General features: G+C 38.8%; 1 protein-coding gene across 2 annotated transcripts in view; it reads right to left on the bottom strand.

The window, feature by feature from the left end:
- Positions 1-19,107, bottom strand: part of SNCAIP (synuclein alpha interacting protein) — a 50,029-nt gene extending 30,922 nt beyond the window's left edge. For both annotated transcript variants that reach the window (XM_008629144.2, XM_017728296.1), the window contains exons 1-2: positions 18,984-19,107; positions 10,299-10,371 (exon numbers count right to left, since the gene is read on the bottom strand). In XM_008629144.2, coding sequence (XP_008627366.1) covers positions 10,299-10,371; positions 18,984-19,040 — 130 coding nt within the window. In that variant the 5' untranslated portion in view covers positions 19,041-19,107. The remainder of the gene's footprint in view (positions 1-10,298; positions 10,372-18,983) is intronic.
- Positions 19,108-19,392: the final 285 nt, after the last annotated feature.

Here is a 19,392-nt window from a genome sequence, read left to right as displayed (position 1 = left end):
TGATTTAGCAGTGAGTGCTACCTGACATGTGACATGATAGCATGCTTTAAAGATACACCTGCTCAAACATTGGAAACAAGAATTATATTGTAACATCTAAACAGATTTAACAGAATCTCTAGCAAAACTGAAGAATCTGACATTCCTGAAAAGAAACTTTCTTCAAGGATGTATATTGTAATAGTTACAAATAATTCATTCTAATCAAGTTCTAACCAAGAACACAAGTCATCCATGAGCCAGCAATGTGTGCTTGTGCCCAAGAAGGCCAATGGTATCCTGGGGTGCATTAGGAAGAGCATTGCCAGCAAGGATCTAGAGGTGATCCTCCCCATTTACTTGGCCTGGATGAGGCCACATCTGGAGTGCTGTGCCCAGTCCTCAGTACAAGAGAGACATGGAGCTCCTGGAGTGGCTCCAGCAGAGGGCTGTTACTATCTCAATAGGAAAGGCTGAGGGAGCTGGGCCTGTTTAGCCTTGAGAAGAGACAACTGAGGAAGAACCTCATCCCTGTCTATGAGTATGTGATGGGAGGGTGTCAAGAGGATGGACCAGGCTCTGCTCAGTGGTGCCCAGCAATAGAAGGAGAGGCAATGGGCAGAAACTGATGCACAGGAAGCTCCACCTGAACATGAGGAAGAACTTCTTTACTGTGCAGGTGACTGAGCACTGGAATAGTTTGTCCAGAGCTTGTGGATTCTCCTTCACTGTAAATATTCAAGAGCCACCTGGCACAATCCTGTGCAGTGTGCTCTGGGATCGCCCTGCTTCAGCAGGGAGGTTGGACCAGATGACCCACTGTGGTCCCTTCCAACCTGACCCACTCTGTGCACAATAGCCTGGTGGCATTTACTGTGGTCCTGTCCAACTATTAGTCTGCACTCTGCTCTGCATTGAGAGGCATCATAAGAGTAGGATGATTTTCTGTGAGGGCAACAAAAGAGGTAGTCAAAACTTTTTAGTGGATTTGTTTTAGCATCAGTAACAACAACTCAGTTTTTAAGGCCTGTTTCCTCTAGAAGATGGATCTTTCTTACAAGAAGTAGAAATTCATGAACAGCAACTGAGACCTGGGACTGTTTAGCTTGGGGAAGGAAAAGGTCAGGAGGAATCTCATCATTAAGAAGAGGTAACAAGGCTTTTCTCCATGACAGGACAAGAGGCAGCCAGCACAAAGTAAAATACAAGAAATTCTATCAGAACACAAGAAAACACTTTTTTATTGTGAGGCTGGTCAAACACTGGCACAGTTGCCCAGAGACTTTGTGAAATCTCCATCCTTAGAGACACTCAGAATTCAACTGGACACAGACCTGGCTTAACCTGCTCTAGCTGCCCTGCTTAAGCACAGTTGTTGAACTAGATGATCTTAAGTGAACACTGCAAGCCTAAATCAATTCTGTGATTCTCTGATCTAAAAATTAAGCCTACTTATTGAGGTATGATGTTTCCTTCTGATTTTCTCCTCTCTGTGTTGGGTTTCTCTGTCAAACTTTCCATCCCTTATATGTATAACCTGTGTACACCCACACCCATGCACACACACACACACCCCCCTATGTGGATCTTCCAGACAATTATTTCAGGGCACTGCAGGATAATTTGACGAGTGAATCTGACTTGGGAGGAGGAAAGGAGATCAAGCCAACCAAACTCCTAATCCTACTGAACTTGAACTCAATCCTACTGAATTTGCACTCTTTCACACAGTCCCAGCTGGTGATATTTATGATCTACATAATCAGTGGAATTCTGGCAACGAGTTTTCTTTCTTTTGTTATTTTCAGTTGAGGGACAGCACTAAAACCACAAAAGCATTTAGGGAGTTACTATGCCCCTTTCAATGTACACTAAGAGTTAATGCATTCTAAAAGTCAAGAATACTGTTTAAAGAAAGCAGATTTATAACATGTGCTAACTGCATATCAGTGGGATCTAACTTGTGGTCAAAACACACAATTTGCCATGAACACCTTCCTAAGGAAACAGATATATACACTTTCAGTGAAACATTAATATCTGAAGTAAAAGATTAGTATGGCTCAGTAGTTATGGATGTCTGAAAATTACATTAATACTTTTGGAAGTGCTTAAGAAAACATTTCTGAAGAAGAAATAAAAATAACAATAATCAAAAGGCATGCAACTTAGTGGGCCAATACAAAGAATGCACTGTACTGACTTATTTATGTATTGTATAAGATTCTAGGTTCAAAGGCCTACACTTTTATGTTGGTTTTATTTACATGTGAAATTTTTTCCAAGTGATACAGGGAAATGGATACCATATGTTTCCCAGCTGTTTTGTTCTGACAGGAACCATTAAGCACTCAGTATGGAAATGAATTCTGTCTGAGTTTTATGAAAACACTGCTTTCAACACAGGGGTCTAGACAGAGGAAAAGGCATCAACATTTTGTTTGTCGTCACTTTATTTAAGCTTATGTGTATTTTGTTGCTTCACTTTCTCCACTTTTAACTTTAATAACATGCATTTACATAAACCACTGCTGACTGAATTGTAAAATAGGACACTAAGAAGAAGCAATGATGTCTGTTACAAAATCTGCCTCGGTTAATTGTGAAGTCATGTATTTCTCCTTTCTTTCATTAAAGTTAGAGCAGAGTAAGGTACTTCCATTTTTCATTGTTTTTCTTCCCAACATCTCTTTACAAACTCTATTTTTCCAGAAAAAAACCTGGAACACCAAAATCAGTTAGCAATATTTTTATTGACTTAAAAACATCCTCTTTACTTAACTGAGATTATGAATTTACACTGCTTTTAATAAAGGATTAGAGGATAGTGTTTAATCATACAGCTGAAGGGAAGAAAAATGAGGAAGCACAGTATTTCTTTGTGCCATTTACTCCTTAGGAGTTGCACCAGTCCCTAGGCAGTTACAGCAGGGTTTCCTCTACATGACACTGAAGCCATAGCCTGGAGTGGACCAGGACATCGCTTGAATCTCTTTCATTCTGCTTTCAGATGCATGTTCCCCAAAGAAGCAAAAGCAAGTGTTGCCTATAGCCTCCAAAGCACCAGCACAGCAGGAGTTATGTTGAGTAGTCTTAAACAGCTGCTCCAGAGGAAAAGCCTCTTGCTCATCTCTCCATACTTATGAACTCAGACAGGGACCATTAAAAGTCTGGGTCAAATAAATACTGTTTGATTCTTTTATAAACAACAGTAAAAGATGGTCTGAGTTTAAGGCAGAAGGCTACAAAATGGAGCAACTAGTTTGATTCCAGAATCTGACAATAATTCTGGTACACTCCTAAAAGGTGATGAAATTTTTTTCCTCAGATGTGTCAAAATTATTTCCTAAACTTTTATTCATTTATGTAAGAGTTTTGGATAATCCTACTGTTGTATTACTGAAGCAAAAAGAAAGAGGAACACAAAAACTGCAGGCTTTATTCACATCAGTAAAAAAATGTTAGCTGCTGATAAACCTGACATGCCAAAGTATTTCTCTGGCACAAAAAAAACTTTTTCTGATGAAAACCTGCAAGGGTCAAATTTGCAAATGTAGTTCTTCACCATATATTGTGCTCTCTGTTCTTCTTGAGGAAGAAAAAACGCAAATGAATCCAGAGGCCTGCAGGTTTATTTATTGTTTTTTTAATCTATTTCTTTACTTACACATGTCCTAGAACTACTGGGGGCAAATAAGCAGAAAAGAGGGCAATCAGGAAGCAACTTGTCTTTCAATTTAATCCCCATCTGATTTTATTTTCAGGAATCAGACCCTTATAACATATTTCCAGTTGGAAGCATTTTTTGTACTCCAGAGTATTTTTTGATCATCTGTATGTCTAGAGCATGGGGAGGTGAGAGGGGGAATTTTATCTGGTATACAAGCATCTGTAGAACTACAGGTAAATGAGTTTTCTCCAACCATCAAGACAACCTCATGCAAAGATGAAACTTTACCCTTGTGACAGGCAGTTTCTGTGATACTTACAGTCTAATGCCAAACATCAGAACACCTCTAAATTGTCAATTTTTAATGGACATTAACCACCATTAATTGAGTATAATGAAAATAACAATGGCGTGTTTTACATTAAGAAAGTCTGTGAATAGCATTGACAACTGCCCATACTTTTTTTAATGCACTATTTCAACATACTACTTGTGTAATACTGAGAGGGGGCCTGCAGTAAGTCTACCTAAAGTTTCGTATTTTGAGCTTTACTGTCATCTGAAAGAAATGTCTGAACTTCTTCCTTGTGATATGCCTTCAGCAGAGACTCTTGAATCAATTAAGACTCACATTAATTCCATTTAAAGCACTGTGATTCTGACTCTATATACAGGTGCTGAGGTGTTGAATACACTAGGGAAACTCAGAAAACTCATGGTTGTTATCACCAATGTATCTCCAACACTGGCAGCAGAATGTGGGCTCCATGTGATAGAGGAAGGGGGGTCTCTTACAAATCGATGGATAATCAGAGCCAGATCTGAATATCTATTTACTCCTTTATTAATACCACAAAATTCATATTTAACCGAATTCATTTTAACTGAAGGTGGCACTGTTTTACAGTTTTAATATATCAATAACCTGTACCAGGAATACACACTAGAGCTCTTTAACATAAACTCTAGAGCATGAGAACCTGAATTAAAGAACAACCCTGGACAGATAAGAACGGAGAGGGTTTGTTCCCATTTTAGTGGAATTTCAAGTCACTCTAAAGAAGAAAGAAAGGGTATACAGGGTAAATAATAATTTACGTTTTTAAATAACAGTGCATCTTTTTCAGGTAATTCAAACATTTTGAGTCTCAGTGAATGAATATTTGTCTTATCTTGGCTTGAGGAAGAATAATACAAAAGCTGTCATTCTAAAGTAGAGAATACAGGAAAGGCAAAGAAAATTTTGAAATTAATAAATTGGGTTACTTTGCGTAGACTGTTCTATGGATGTAAAAGGAAGGTAGCAAGCAAAGTTCTAATAAAAAAACCAGAAGAGGTCATTCTGGCACAAAATGCATGAAAAAGGAAGAGGAAGGATGCAAAACTTAGGTAGGAAAATACCTTGTATGTAGATAACACAATTGTTTTTTACTAAGAAAATTCCTCAGTATTCTACCAAGGAATGATCCAATCAGTATTGTATTGTTTCAGACATATTTACCTGGGAGATATTTGGAGAACAGATCTGTGAAACTGATGCCTTTTAACACTGCTTCCAAATCAAATATTATTTTATTTTATCATGCAAATAAAAACTACCAAGAGCTTGAGACAGAACTTTTCTGGAATTTTTTGTTCATTGATTTATTTATTTTTCTCAATTATGAAACTAGTATTTTGAATGTATTTTCAAATGGCAGCTACTTTGGGAATGAATAAAGCAGTGCAGAAGGGTAACTGCTGGACATTAAAGGTGAATTTGTTCTTATCAATCTGTGAATAAAGATCTAAAGTAGTATATTGCCTTCATTTGAAACATCCATTTAATGACAACTGAAAGTCATCACAGATGACAGAATATACTTCAACAATGACATGGTTCAGTGAAGCTTGTTGAACACAGATGTCTTGAACCATTTGTTCAAGTGTCCTTAGAAAATTTGCGCAGAAAGAAAGCAACCAATTTCATGGTTAATAACAAAAGCATAAAGGACTGATTTCTGTTTCAGGTCATCAGTCTATGTTAAACAATGCTGGAAATCAACGGGCACTCTGGCTAACACTTCATTTCAGGAAAAATGTGCTAGCTAGGTCGATTTCTAAACTACACTCTTTAATTTTCTATCTTTGAAGATAAACAATGACAGAATCACAGAATATTCTGACTTGGAAGGGACCCATATGGAATATTGAGTCCAGCTTTTAAGTGAACGGCCTGTACAGGGCTTAAACCCACAATCTTTCAGTTAATTAGCACCTTGCACTAAACAACTGAGCTAATGTCCACCTTAGTGGTTATGCTTCCTAAAAGACTGTTACCTTGATGCATGATTGTAGAAAAAACAAGTATCCTTAATCACACTTTATTGTGGATAAACCATGATTTTCCCTGCAATTTTTTGTCAGTCCCATATATCTTTCCCCTTATAATCTGGGGGCACTGGCACATATATTTTGGCTCCAAGGATCCCTTGGAATTTTCCCAAATCAGAATTCCCTAAATCTGAGAAGGACTCAGAGAAGTCATAAGGGACTTGAACACAGGACTTGAAGGAATAGTAAGTTTGCAGATGATATAAAATTAGGAGCTGTTTACTCCCTCTGAAGACAGAGAGGCCTGGAGAGAGACCTTGACACATCAGAGGCCTGGGCAATCACCAACTGTATGAAGCTTCACAAGGGAAAGTGACACATTCTGCTCCTCAGATGGGGTAACCCTGGGTGTATGGACACACTGGGGAATGAGGGGCTGGAGAGCAGAGCCATGGAAAGGACCCGGGAGTCCTGGTCTGTAGCAACTTGAATATGATTCAGCAGTGTCCCTGGCATCCAGGAGAGCCACCCATGTCCTGGGGTGCATCAGGCCCAGCATCGCCAGCCGGGCAAGAGAGGGGATTGTCCCGCTCTGCTCTGCACTGGGGCAGCCTCAGCTTAAGGCCTCTGTGAAGCTTTGGGTGCCACAATATAAGGAGGATCTAAAGATATTACAGAGTGTCCAAAGGAGGGCAACGAAGATGGTAAAGGGCCTTGAGAGGAAGCCATATGAGGAGTGGCTGAGGTTGCTTGGTCTGTTCAGCCTGGAGAAGAGGAGACTGAAGGGAAACCTCATTGCAGTTCTGCAGTTTTCTAATGAGGGGAAGCAAGAGAGGCAGACACTGATGTTGTCTCTGTGCTGACCAGTGACAGGACTTAAGAGAATGGCATAGAACTCTGTCAGGAGAGGTTTAGGTCAGATATCAGGAAAAGGTTTTTCACCCAGAGGGTGGTTGGGCACTGAACAGGCTCCCCAGGGAAGTGGTCACAGCACCAGCCTGACAGAGCTCAAGAAGTGTCTGGGCAATGCTCTCAGGCACATGGTGTGACTCTTGGGGTGTCCTGTGCAGGGCCCAGAGCTGGACTTTGATGATTCTTGTGGGTACCTTCGAACTCAGAATGTTCTGTGATTCTTTGATTCTGAGTCAGGACTGAGATTGTGCTGCTGCACGACTTTCATGCACATCTTGCAAAAGGGTGAGGAAGGAACAGGACCTTCCCAACAATACACACCACCAGCCAGTGCTGTTCACTAAAGGGAGGTGATGGCGGGATTTCAAGGAGGAAAAACTACACGCTGGGAAAATATTTGTCAGATTTTCTAATACCTCCCTTTCCAAAAGAACAAATTTGAGCAAAAGTTACAGGCAGTCAGAAATAGTTAAAAAAACCAAAAAAATCTGCTGAAGGAATTATGTGAAATGCTTGAGAAAGCACACTGACTTCTAAACACCAGTATTTGCCTAGGATTAAAAGTGTTTGGAGTAATTTGAGAACAATGTAACCAAATACTTTCATATGTTACTAACTTATTATTCAATGTTTACATGAAAGAGGGAAAGAAAATGGGAATTACAGGGCTATTTACCAAACTTATCTGCAAACAATTAATAGTAGAACTTCCACATTATTAGCCATATAGTTAATAAATGTAATTCCATAATGATGAACTGTCTGGTTTAAATTTGTTCTAACAATCATGCTGGTGAAAATGGTTGCCCATATATATAATTATATTTTAGGTATAGAATTGAATCTTACTTTCTCCATAATTTTGTCTTAACTGTCTTAGTGAACTAAGTATTTTCCTGAGACAAAGATGACAGACATTTGCTTTTTAGACTATGACATATCTTGTCTATGGTCAACTTCTGCTTAACTTTTAGCTCTTCTGAAAAAGTAATTCTTGGATAGTTCTACTTTCATAGTTCTCTCTGTTTTAAAGCAGAAATGCAACCCCTAACAAAGCAGGAGTCAGTATGAGGTAGAAAGTTGGATCAGTTCTTTGTAAAACCTCTGAGATTTTATATTTGTAACTACTTGAATTAAAAATGGAATACAGATATAAAATAGTATGAATTCTTCATGCTGTAGCATGAAAGATTTATTATATAATCCATCTTCATAAAAAATAGCACACAACATCAACACGTTGGTAACATTATTTTAATGATCTACAGTAGAATGAAGGCAAAAAGACTATGTCAAAAGCAACTATGAGAAGTCATCAAATTGGGCCTTACACAATGTTGACTAATCCAGCTCTGTTAGTAGCTCAAGATACTTGAAATACTGAAGTTTGTACAGAGATGTAAAGTGATACACTTCTGTTCAGCACTATATTATTACTCAGTGATTAAGCAGATTAAAAATAAAAAAAATTTAGTACCATCTCCTATTCATCAAAGTAAGTGGTAAGTAGCAAGAAAAAACAGCTTTTAGTACTATTTCCACTTTGACAATACTATCAGTGCTAAAGGCCTCTTTTTTACTCAAGACTTTTAATCAATCTGGAATTAACTTCCACTGGCAGACTCCCCAGAGCTACTGCTGTCTCCCAGCGATCCCTGTATTTGCTTCTGTCAACCCCTTTTCAAGGGAACAGATGAGTACTGATGTAATTAAAATCATAATTGAAAAATATGTGTCTGCAGAGGCAACCATGGAACAAGAGAGATACACAGCAAGTTGTCAGCATCCCACAATCTAAAGGAAGAGCTCATAACTAGTATTTAATCCTTACTATTGGTCTGTATTTTACTTTATGACTACTACCTGAATTTTAAATGGAGAAAGAAGAACGGGAGGAGGAATATGGGAGAGAATGGTGGGAGCATGTGGGGAGCAATGACAGATTAAATGCTATGGAGAATGGCAGGGAAGCATGAGGAGCAGAAGAGGGAAGAAGTGTGCGAAAAAGAGGAAAGAGGAGAGGAGGAGGTAGGAGGAATGAGAGAAGAATGGGAGAAGAATAGTGTGGAGAAATGGTGTGACAATAGGAAAATGGGGAGAGAGTAGGGAGAATGGGAGTAAGAATGGGTAAGAAGAAGGGAAGGAGTTGGGACAAAAGGGAAGTTGGTAGAATGCAAGGGATGAGGGAGTAGGGAAGAACCAGCAAAAAGGTAGGAAGGACAGAGAAGAAAAGGGATAGGAATGAGGCAGGGGAAGGATAAAAGGGTGTAATGGGGCAGGATGGGAAGAATGAGGGGAATATGGAGTGGAGCATGGGGGAGGACAGGGGGAGACTGGGGTAGAATGAGATAGGGCAAATGGAGTGGAGTCTTCACCTTTTACACTTCTCCCCTGCTTTTGCTCGCAACAAGTAATGCTGTGTGTGCAATCACTGCTATACCCTCTGTGGGCAGTAACTTGCAAGCAAATATGGTAAGGAGAGTTTTGTTTATTGCCAAGGACAGTGGCATGTGATGACCTGGCCTTTAATGACTCTGTTAGAAGAAGTAGCAATCAGAAAATTTCAACTCAAGTTAAACACACTAGAAATTTTAAAAAGTCTGAAAGGAAATATAGAAATAAAAGTTACTGAAGCATAGCATGGCTCTGAAGTCCTTCTATCACCCCATGAATTCCAGATCTCCTGTTTCTGTTATAAAAGTACTTGATGAAACAACATTAACAAAAGTTCAATTAAAAGATCAAAAAGCACAATAAACTTTTCATAGCTCAACAAAAATGCTTCTCTTACCAATTCATTTCTCCTCCATCAGGAAGAGAAAAATAAAAGAGGATTAATCTGATTTACAGATTGAAAAACAACACTGAATGCACTTTTTGTCAGGGGCAGGGGGAAGGTCTCCAGCTGCTTCTCATCTATATGCCATGATTCTTCATTTAGTTTACACTATTAAACTAAAAAACTCAGCTTTAATCTTAACTATTACAGTATGCCTTAGAGTAGATTCTATCATGTAGCATCCTTGATACAGTTTCAGACTCTGGCAAAACATAATCCCTCAGACTGGTCGTGGCCATATGGGTAGTAAATGTATCCAACATTTTTTCATTGGCGCCTACATTATTACGTCTTGTCACCAATGGTTTCTCGGGTTTTCAAGTAAATTGTTGCACATACTGTGGTTTGGAGCTGCTGAGATGAAGCCCTACATTTATCTGCATGCAGCCAAATCCTTTTTTGGAACTTTCTTTCCTTCTAATGAACTAACATCTGTTGAAAAAAAGAAACTCATGTTTCCAGAACACTGTACAGAAATGAGAAAAAACAAAACAGCAGGACACTGCCAAGAAGCTATTGTTGCCAAATTGTGCATGATTTAAAAAAGCCTAGAAAATTATGGGTGGACAGAAGTGGGCATCATACCTGATCTGTCTTCATTTTGTGAATCACACCTTCTACATAATTCTGGGATGGTCTTGAGAGAAGTTACAGAATACTGTAAAAAAGGAAAAAAAATGTATAGAGGTAGTAATTAAAAAAGATAAAAAGTAAGATTTTCAAGAGGTTCAAATGTCATGGATACTAACAAAATCTACAGACCAAGGGTACTTCTGGCAGTCTGATTGTCTTCTTTGGTTGCATGAAAAAAGCAGATGGCACCTGCTGTTGTTTCCCACCTTGAGGCATACAAAACACACTTTCAAAGTTAGAGCAAAGCACCTCCTCACCTCAGATTTTTCCGTCCTGCAGGTCACCACTATTCAAGGCACAAACACAATTCAACACAACGTGAGATACATTGGAAATCAGAACACATCCAGGCTTCACCATAAACCTCAAGGGTCTCACTTTGCCCACCTGTGCATCTATTATGGTGATTGCACTACAACAATCATCATGTTTAAAAATTAGAATTTGAGCTGTCACAAACCAGTACGTAAAAGAGATGCAGAATATTTGTGCTGTAAAGATCTGATATCAGAGAGGGGTGTGTGTATCCACACATATCAGATGACAGGCTTGTTTCTCTAACGTGGGCTTTCCTAAAGCAAACTTGTATTATTATTTTGATATGACAAAACACATCTGATATGAATCAGCATGTTATTCTCTGAGTTAGCAATTTAAAAACAGGAAAAAAACATCACAGGTGCCACAGGTATTTTACTAAACAGAAATTTTATCTTTATAAACTTGTGGAATACCTTTGGAAAGACACAAGATCCAGTGTTATAAAACCATACATTCTGATATGCAGTTGCTTTATAGCAAGTCTTCCTTAATCAAATGCTTAAATATTACAGGAATCTCCACTTAAACAAATGAAAATCATTATGTCTGTGAAAGAAATATCAATTACTTTGCTTATACTATTAAAAACAGTATTTTGGAAACTAAAACAGAAAAAAGGCATTTAGGATTAGCACAACTGAAATTTTTCTCAGAATACATAAACACCATATGTTTTCAAAGGAACAGATATTTTTAGTTATATATTTAGTTTGCTGTTGACCAATGAAGAAAAACAACTACATATAAAACCATATGAACTTTCCACACACAAAAAAAACGGTGATACGTTGTTCTGGTTTTTGCTGACAGTTTCTCATTCAGTGTTTGATGTGTTCCTAAAGCACAGCTGGCCATCTCTTTCTAAATAATCTAAATTCAAGCTCATGTGACCAATTGCAGAGTAATTTACTTCTCTGGTGTGAGTTTAAGACTGTTACTCAAATGACTGTAGTTACTTCATGAAGCCTAGAAAACCTCCCAGGCCTTACTTTTTTCCTTGCCAACCTAATTCATCAGGGATTGAGAAACCTCAGCCTCAAGAAGAAACCCTCATAAGTATTACCAGGATCAACACTGAACTTATTAATTAAAATGTGTAGCAGCACTCCAGATCTACCCAGTGATTCCAGTCCCCATTAAACAAGGGGTTATCTATGAGGCTGTGACTGCTTCAGGATGTGACAGCCCAAAGCAAAATAGAACAGAGCAGAGACAGGGAGAAGGATGCTACTAAAGAAAAATTAATACAACTTAAACACAGACATGGACAAACACCATGTGCTGCACTTCACTTTAGTTATTATTTAATAAAGCCTGAGCTGTTTAGCTATACATCTTGCTATTTCAGCACAAAGACTTAGAATGCAATGTTGAACTGGTCTAGTAAGATTCTTAAAAGAATCCAAGGAGCATGTCTCCAAGGAATATGGTAGCTTCGTAAGACCAGCTGTTGCAGTTTAAACTATTACGCAGTTTGTAATTCAATTAGAAAGAGGCCTTTTGTATTCTATTGCTATGTGTTTTGTCAAGCAACTTCAAAAACAGAAAGCCATCTTTCTTTTTGTCTTTTTCCTGTTCTTTCTTGCAAGAATAGTTTTTTTTCTGTTTCAACATTGCTTTAAAATGTATTCAGTTACCTTGTCCCACTGCCAAAAAACTATTAAATGTTTATAACTTTATTATGCATTTTAATAATATTGCTTTGATTTCATTAACAGATTTCCTCCCACTTACCTCTATCTTTAAAAAGATGTCTGCAAATCTACGTTTCTGCCTTCTGTATTTTGTGCAAAAATGTAAAGAACCAGCTTTTGGTCCAGGAAGCAACAAAAATTACTTTTTCAAGTGGACTTTTCCCAACCATGAAAACAATCCATTCCCAGCTCTTCCCACTAGAACTGATTTATTGCATACTCTAGCTCCAGTTCTAATCATCAGTACTATTTTCTAGCTTTTCTTCAACCATAAATTTCAAGGTTACACAGGACATCAAAAGAGGCTCAGATTGCAACCCTTCCCTGAAACAGAATTTTAGACTTAATGTTTATTTAACAGCATTTAAAATTAATTACTTCCAACTCGTCATTCAATAATTTCAATTTTTTTTGCATACAAAATTAAACACCACTTCTTGCATTTCACCAGTGGAGTAATCACATCAGCCAGAGTTGGGGGCCATGCCCAAGGGCATAACTGACAATGTAAGAGCTGAGCACATCATGTCACTTCGTTAGTCAATGCTTACTGGGATCTTTGGTATTTAATTAAAGTCTGTCGTGGTTGATGGTGACATTCAGTAACAAACTAAGGGCTTGTTCGTAAGGTAATACATGTAATGGAATTTTTGATTACTGTTTGAGGTCTGGGTTCTTTTCCTGCATTTAATGCCTGCCTATGTCCAACCCAAAACAATGAATTCTAATAAACCCCTAAATAACTTTGTAAGATGGAAGAGCAGTATCAACAGCAGATGAGACAAGAAGCAGTAATAAGCAAATGCAAGATATTCCCAGCTTTTTTCAACAGGCACTGCTAATTCAGGGAAAAATGGGGCTTCCCTCACAATACAGTACATTTGTTCGTTATGTAACACTGCACTACAGAATCTGAATTAATGACAATGTTAACCTTTTAAATTTCACATGGTTTTCAAATTTTAATGCAAGAAATTTTAAATAAAACACAGGAGAAAAAGTGGTTTTAATGTTTAAAAGTGTCTTTAATAGGGCTGCTCTGCTCTGTGCCACTTGTCCACCACTTGCAGATGCACTTGTGTCCAAGAAGTAACAGAAAGAAGAAATAACTGATTGTGAGTAGTAGCAGAGAAATATATACAAAACAGTAAAAAACCCAAGTAAATTAAGAAACAGAAGTTACTTTTCAACATTCTGTTGTATCCTAAATGGAGTCAAAGTGCAAAGTTGTATGCATAGCGTGACTCTCAGACCATATTAGCATAACCATGACACCTCCAAAAGCATGAAGCACCACGGCCAACTCCTACTTTTTGCAGTATCAGAACTCAAATCATTTACCGCCACTGGATCAAGTCACCAATGACTTTGTCCTGCTCTTAAATTCACAGCTCTTTGTTTCCATTTTGTTACTGAAAACAGGCACCTCCACCTTCCTACAGCTAATTTTTTTCCAAGTGTTTCCAAGTAGACAGTTTAGCAGTCTCATTTCAGTTTATTTGCTATAGTGGAAAACAAAATGTTTCACTGATACTAAAAACCTATTAAATTAGTAACTTTACAACAATTTATTTTCTTATTAATTTATTAACTGTGTAATGCCATCATCTTTCTGAGACATTTATTTGGGAGTAGCGAGCTATATTGAGAAAATTAAAGGAACAATACTTGGCCTGATGTCGCAGGAAGATTTTTCTCAATAGTAGTGACAATTTAAGCAGCTTCCAAACAAAAAACAGAGAAGGAAAGAGATTAGACTGGTACTGTGCATGTGGGAAATATCACCTCCCCAAAATAAATGTCTTTCTTACAGCTAGGATGAGCATCTTTGGAGCACTGGTTAACTTCTGCTATGTGTTGTTGATAGCATCTTATATAGACACTTGATATGTTATTCTTCCTTTTAGCTTCAAAGGGGACCTACATAAACACTAACACTGTTAGAGGTAAAAAATGAGGTTATTTTGTATTATTTCTGTAAACCAAAAAATAAAATAGTTGCAATAGTTGCTCAATTTGCCAGTGCAATATAAATCCTGCACTCCAATCAAAGAGTTAGGAACCCCTCAGGCAACTATACCAACAGCATAAAACTTCAGAGCAAGAATAAATTTACAGTGAAAATCAGGAGAAATAGGAAAAAGGTGAAAGTGTAAAAACATACATTTGATAATTTGTCTATCATTTAATGCAACTTAAAGGTCTTTTTTTTTTTCCCCCCTTCCTTCCTGGGAGCAGTTATTCATGAAGAAATAAATGAAAATATTCAGCTGGGTTGCTTAATGTCACTGCAGACAGAATATTATTTTTGTTTAACATAAACAAGAGACCCAGAAACCTATTCTGCTGTCTGAAATACAGACAAATATACTGTACCATTTAGATCTTCTAAATGCATCATATTTGCATTCCAGAGCCCTGATGGAGTTGCTGCTGAGATGTAGCTGCTAAGCCACCCTCAATAATATTTTAAAAGTCATAGCAGTCAGTCTCCAATAACTGGATAAAAGTGAGTATCACACTGATTTTTAACAAGGATAAAAAGAAGAGCCTCAGGAACTACTAGCAGGTCAGCCATGCCTCAGTGCCCAGTAAGAGCATGGAACAGATCCCCCTGGAAATTATGCTGAAACATATGGATGGCAGAGAGGTGATTAGAGATAGCTAGCATGGCTCCACAAAGGGAAAATTGTGCCTGACTAAGACAGGGGCCTCCTACAATGGAGTGACAAGAGCTATGGATGTCATCTGCCTCAGCTTCTGTAAGGCCTTTGGCACACTGTATCCAAGTGCTACCTCCTTGCCTCTAATTTGGAGAGATACAGCTTTGATGGATATGTGTACAAGGAGTTGGCCATGTCCAACAAGTTACAATCAACAGCTCAGTTTCCAAGTGAGACCCAAAAATGAGTGGTGTCCCTCAAGGATGCATACTGCAACCAATAGTATTTAAAATCTTTGTCAAAGGACATTGACAATGGGATCAGGTGCACCCTTAGCAAATTTTCACATGACACCAAGCTGAGTAGTGTGGTTGATTTGCTGGAGGGATGGAACGCCATCCAGAAGGACCTTGGGAAGGAGGAAGGAATGCCATCCAGAGGGACCTTGGGAAGGGTTGTGGTGTGAGCCCATGCGAACCTCATAAAGTTCAACAAGATCAAGATCCTGTCCATGTGTCAGAGCAATGCCCAGTACCCATACAGACTTGGTTACAGAGAGTAGCCCTGCAGAAAAGGACTTGGCATACTGGAGGATGAACAATTTTACATTAACTGGCAATGCTCACTTGCAGACCAGAAAACCAATTGTATCCTGCTGCACAAAAAGCCTGGCCAACAGGGTGAGGGAGGTGATTCTCCCCCAGACTTAATTCCTGTGAGAGTCCACCAGGAGTACTGCCTCCATCTCAGGAGTTGCTGGGGCAAAAAAGACATGGACCTGTTCAGTGGCCCAGAAGAAGACCATGAAAACAGCCAGGGGGCTGGAATACCTCTTCTGTGAAGTAAGGCTGAGAGAGTTGGGGTTCTTCATCCTGGAGAACAGGAGGCTGCAGGGAGACTTTCTTATGGCCTTCCAATACATTAAAAAGGCTTATGAGAAAAATAGAGAAAGACTGTTTTCCAGGGCCTGTAGTGACAGGACAAGGGGCAAATGAAAGAACATCAATTTAGATTGACTACAACAAAGCTATTTTTTTACCATGGCGGTAGTCAGATACTGCAACAGGTTGCCCAGAGAAGTTGTGGATGCCCACCCCACATGATTGTATTTGGTTTATGTGGCAAACTAAGAGCAGGGGCTGTCCCCATGTGGGACTGGCCAGTGGCCAAAGCTGAGCCCCTCAGAGATATTGGTAGCGCCTCTGGGATAACCAGTTTAAGAAAGGGAAAAAACATTACATAACAGCAGCTGGGAGAGAGGAATAAAAAAATGTGAGACACCAACGTCAGTGAAGAAATAGGGGAAGGCAGTGTTCCAGGTGTTGGAGCAGAGTTCACCTACAGTCACAGGAGCAGATATCCAGCCTTCAGCCCACAGAGGACCTCACACTGGAGTGTGTGGATGTGCCCTGAAGAAACCTGCAGCCTGTCGAAAGACAGTGCTGGAGCAGGCTCTTGGCAAGAACTAATGCCTGTGGAGAGGAATCCACATAGGAGCAGGTTTTCTGTCAGGAACAGTGTCCCTCTCTGAGACCCATGCCAGAGCAGTCTCTTCCTGAAGGACTGTATCTCATGGAAAGGACGCATGCTGGTGCAGTCCATGAAGAACTGCAGCCTGTGGGAAAGACTCACACTGGAGAAAGTCACAGAGGACTGTCTGCAGTCGGTGGGACCCCGTGCTGGTACAGGCATGAAGAGGATGAGGAGGAGGGAATGGCAGAGACACTCTGTAATAACCTGAATGCAAACCCCATCCTCCCCTATCCCCCTGCACTTACCGAGGTGGCAAGGCAGAGAACTCCAGAGTGAAGTTGAGACTGAGAAAAGGCGGGGGGGGAGGGGAAGGTACTTTTAGATTTTTCCTTGTTTCTCATTATCCTGTGCTGTTTGATTGGCAATAAATCAATTTCACCAAGAGGAGGCTTTTTTGCCCATGACAGTAATTGCTGAGTGGTGTTCCCCTCCTTAAAGCACAAGCTTCTTGATGGAGTGGGAGTAACAAGAGTGGCTTGGTGGCCACCTGGTGACCAGTCAATGTCAACCCATCACAATGAGCCTTGGAGCTACCTGATCTACCTATGAGAGGGAGATTGGAACTGAATGACCTTTGAAGGTCCCTCCCAACCAAAACCATTCTATGATTCTGTGATATTGGAGAAATGTACCATTTCCTGTTCTCATGTACAAATGCAACATAAAAAAAAAAAAGCAAAGGAAAAAAACCCAAAAACCCAAACTCCCCCCACCCCTTTCCCTGACTTACATATATATTTGCCTTTTAAAACAAATTCCTGTCTTTCTGTCTATCTTTTTGACTATTACATTTTGGTCAGTTTTGCTGAAATGGACTACATGGGTCTGGTCTGCAAACAGTGGCTTTCTAACAGAGGTACATTTGTAAGTGCATCATTTTAACAGCCTTCTTGCTGCCTATATTATCAGTCACTTTTCTGCACTGGATTAGAACCAGAGGGCTAGCAGGAATAATATAATTTGCTAATACAGATGCTATGCAGCTGCTCTTACCAGAGCAGGCTAATGATAAAATGTGAAGGTCAGGTATTTCTAAACTGTGTATGATGAGATATGAGTAGAGCACTAGAGTAACCATGAATTCTCTTGTTGATCTGGGTTCTGGCAACAAATCCTTTGTTCTCTTCCCTGCTAAAGCAGGGAGTAAAACTGCTACCTCAATCATTTGTGATGTTTTTTACTCAATGTTCAGCTTCCACTGAAAGAACAGGCTATTAAAGCAGGCAGCCTGAGCTGTTCAGCAGAAAAGTGAGTAACCTAACCCACCAGTATGCAGCAACAGCCACAATGGGAGGGACATGGAAAGGTTACATCTATTATGTTTTACAGTTTTACAAAACTGAGTATAGAAACAGATACCAGGAAATAATTTAGCATATAACAGTAATAAAAAGAAAGTTGCCCATAATAAGGTATTCACTCAAGATTGGCTCATTGTCTTGTAATATTTTGGGCATTTGCCATATTCTGCTTTAATAAAAATTCAACAGTACAATAGGTAGAAAAAAAATTCCCTTCAAAAGGAATTTGTCAGTGAATAAAGCATCTGGAATGTTTTAAAATGAATCAAAAGTCCCAAATGCTAACGGGAAAACCAGGCCCTTCGTATTAAAAAAAAAAATTAAACTATAAAACTATGAAACATGTGGAAAGAGATGGTGGCATACTTTCATCTAAAAATTGAATTTATAAATTCTCTTACAGGAGATTCAATTTTTGTATTCAAGTTTATTTTTGATAGAACATTAAATATATGAACAACTCAATTGCACAAAAAGCAGAAACACTGGCAGTAGTACTAGTACTGTGAATAATAGAGAAATACACAGTATCAGTGCCTCCTATAAGAACACTAACAATGTAGTCAGCAACACAGCAACACAGTAACACAGTATTTTTTCTTGCAATTACAGGTGCAGTTGTTTTTATGTGACACTAAGGATCAGTGCTGCCTATGAATCCCTGGAAGTCTTTCTATCTCTTTCTGTACTCTATCACATCACACCTATTCATAAAATACTGCTGTACTGGGAAATGGCTACTGGTGAAAAGGGCAGAGGTGAGAGAAGCAGGTTTTTTACAACTGAAATACATTCAATTAAAGATAAAATTTTGGTGTCTAAGGCTAGGTCTACAGCACATATAGTTCATTCAGGACAATACAGGAGAGAAGCAGTCCAGAAATGAAACTAATTTAGTAATTTGATTTGCAAGTAATTTTTATTACCTGAAGGAGAGGAATCAAGTTTTCATTCCAAGCTTATTAGAGAGATTTCCTTTACAAAACATCTGATCTTGACTTCTAAATTCAACCTATCTAAACATTCCTCTATATAAAATAAAACGAACAGTGCTGCTTTTTACATGAGGACTTAGATATCTAAGGTTGTCTCAACTTGAACAAATACAATAAGACTTGTACTTACCGATACATCATCACTAAAATCTATTTCATCCAAATCAAGGTATTCAGGGGCTTCCATTATTCTTCTATGGACATTTTGGGTGAGTCAGCACATTAGTAAAGACCTAATTAAGAAAACAGAAATGGATTGCCTTTAGAGAGCCAAAACCACACAGAAGTGATTTCATATAGTTGCTAGATTACTGAAATATTTAACTTGAATCAGTATAATTTGCCACCTCTACTCCGCATATTGTGAAGAAGACATTTCAGTTGTTTGGGAGAACACCTAAGTACTACTTGAAGTAGAAGTCAAAAATACTTTATTCAGCATCACTCAGTCCCTCCAGAAATTCAATACAGGTATAAAGACCTAAGCTGTTGAACATCCTCATGACCTTGCATAGTTGTGTTAATGATGTGTGGTGTCT

Source organism: Corvus brachyrhynchos, unplaced genomic scaffold, assembly GCF_000691975.1.
Source record: "Corvus brachyrhynchos isolate BGI_N302 unplaced genomic scaffold, ASM69197v1 scaffold90, whole genome shotgun sequence".
Classification (NCBI taxonomy): Eukaryota; Metazoa; Chordata; class Aves; order Passeriformes; family Corvidae; genus Corvus; species Corvus brachyrhynchos.
Note: the sequence above shows the minus strand (reverse complement) of the source record. Positions and strands in the feature narration are given on the sequence as shown.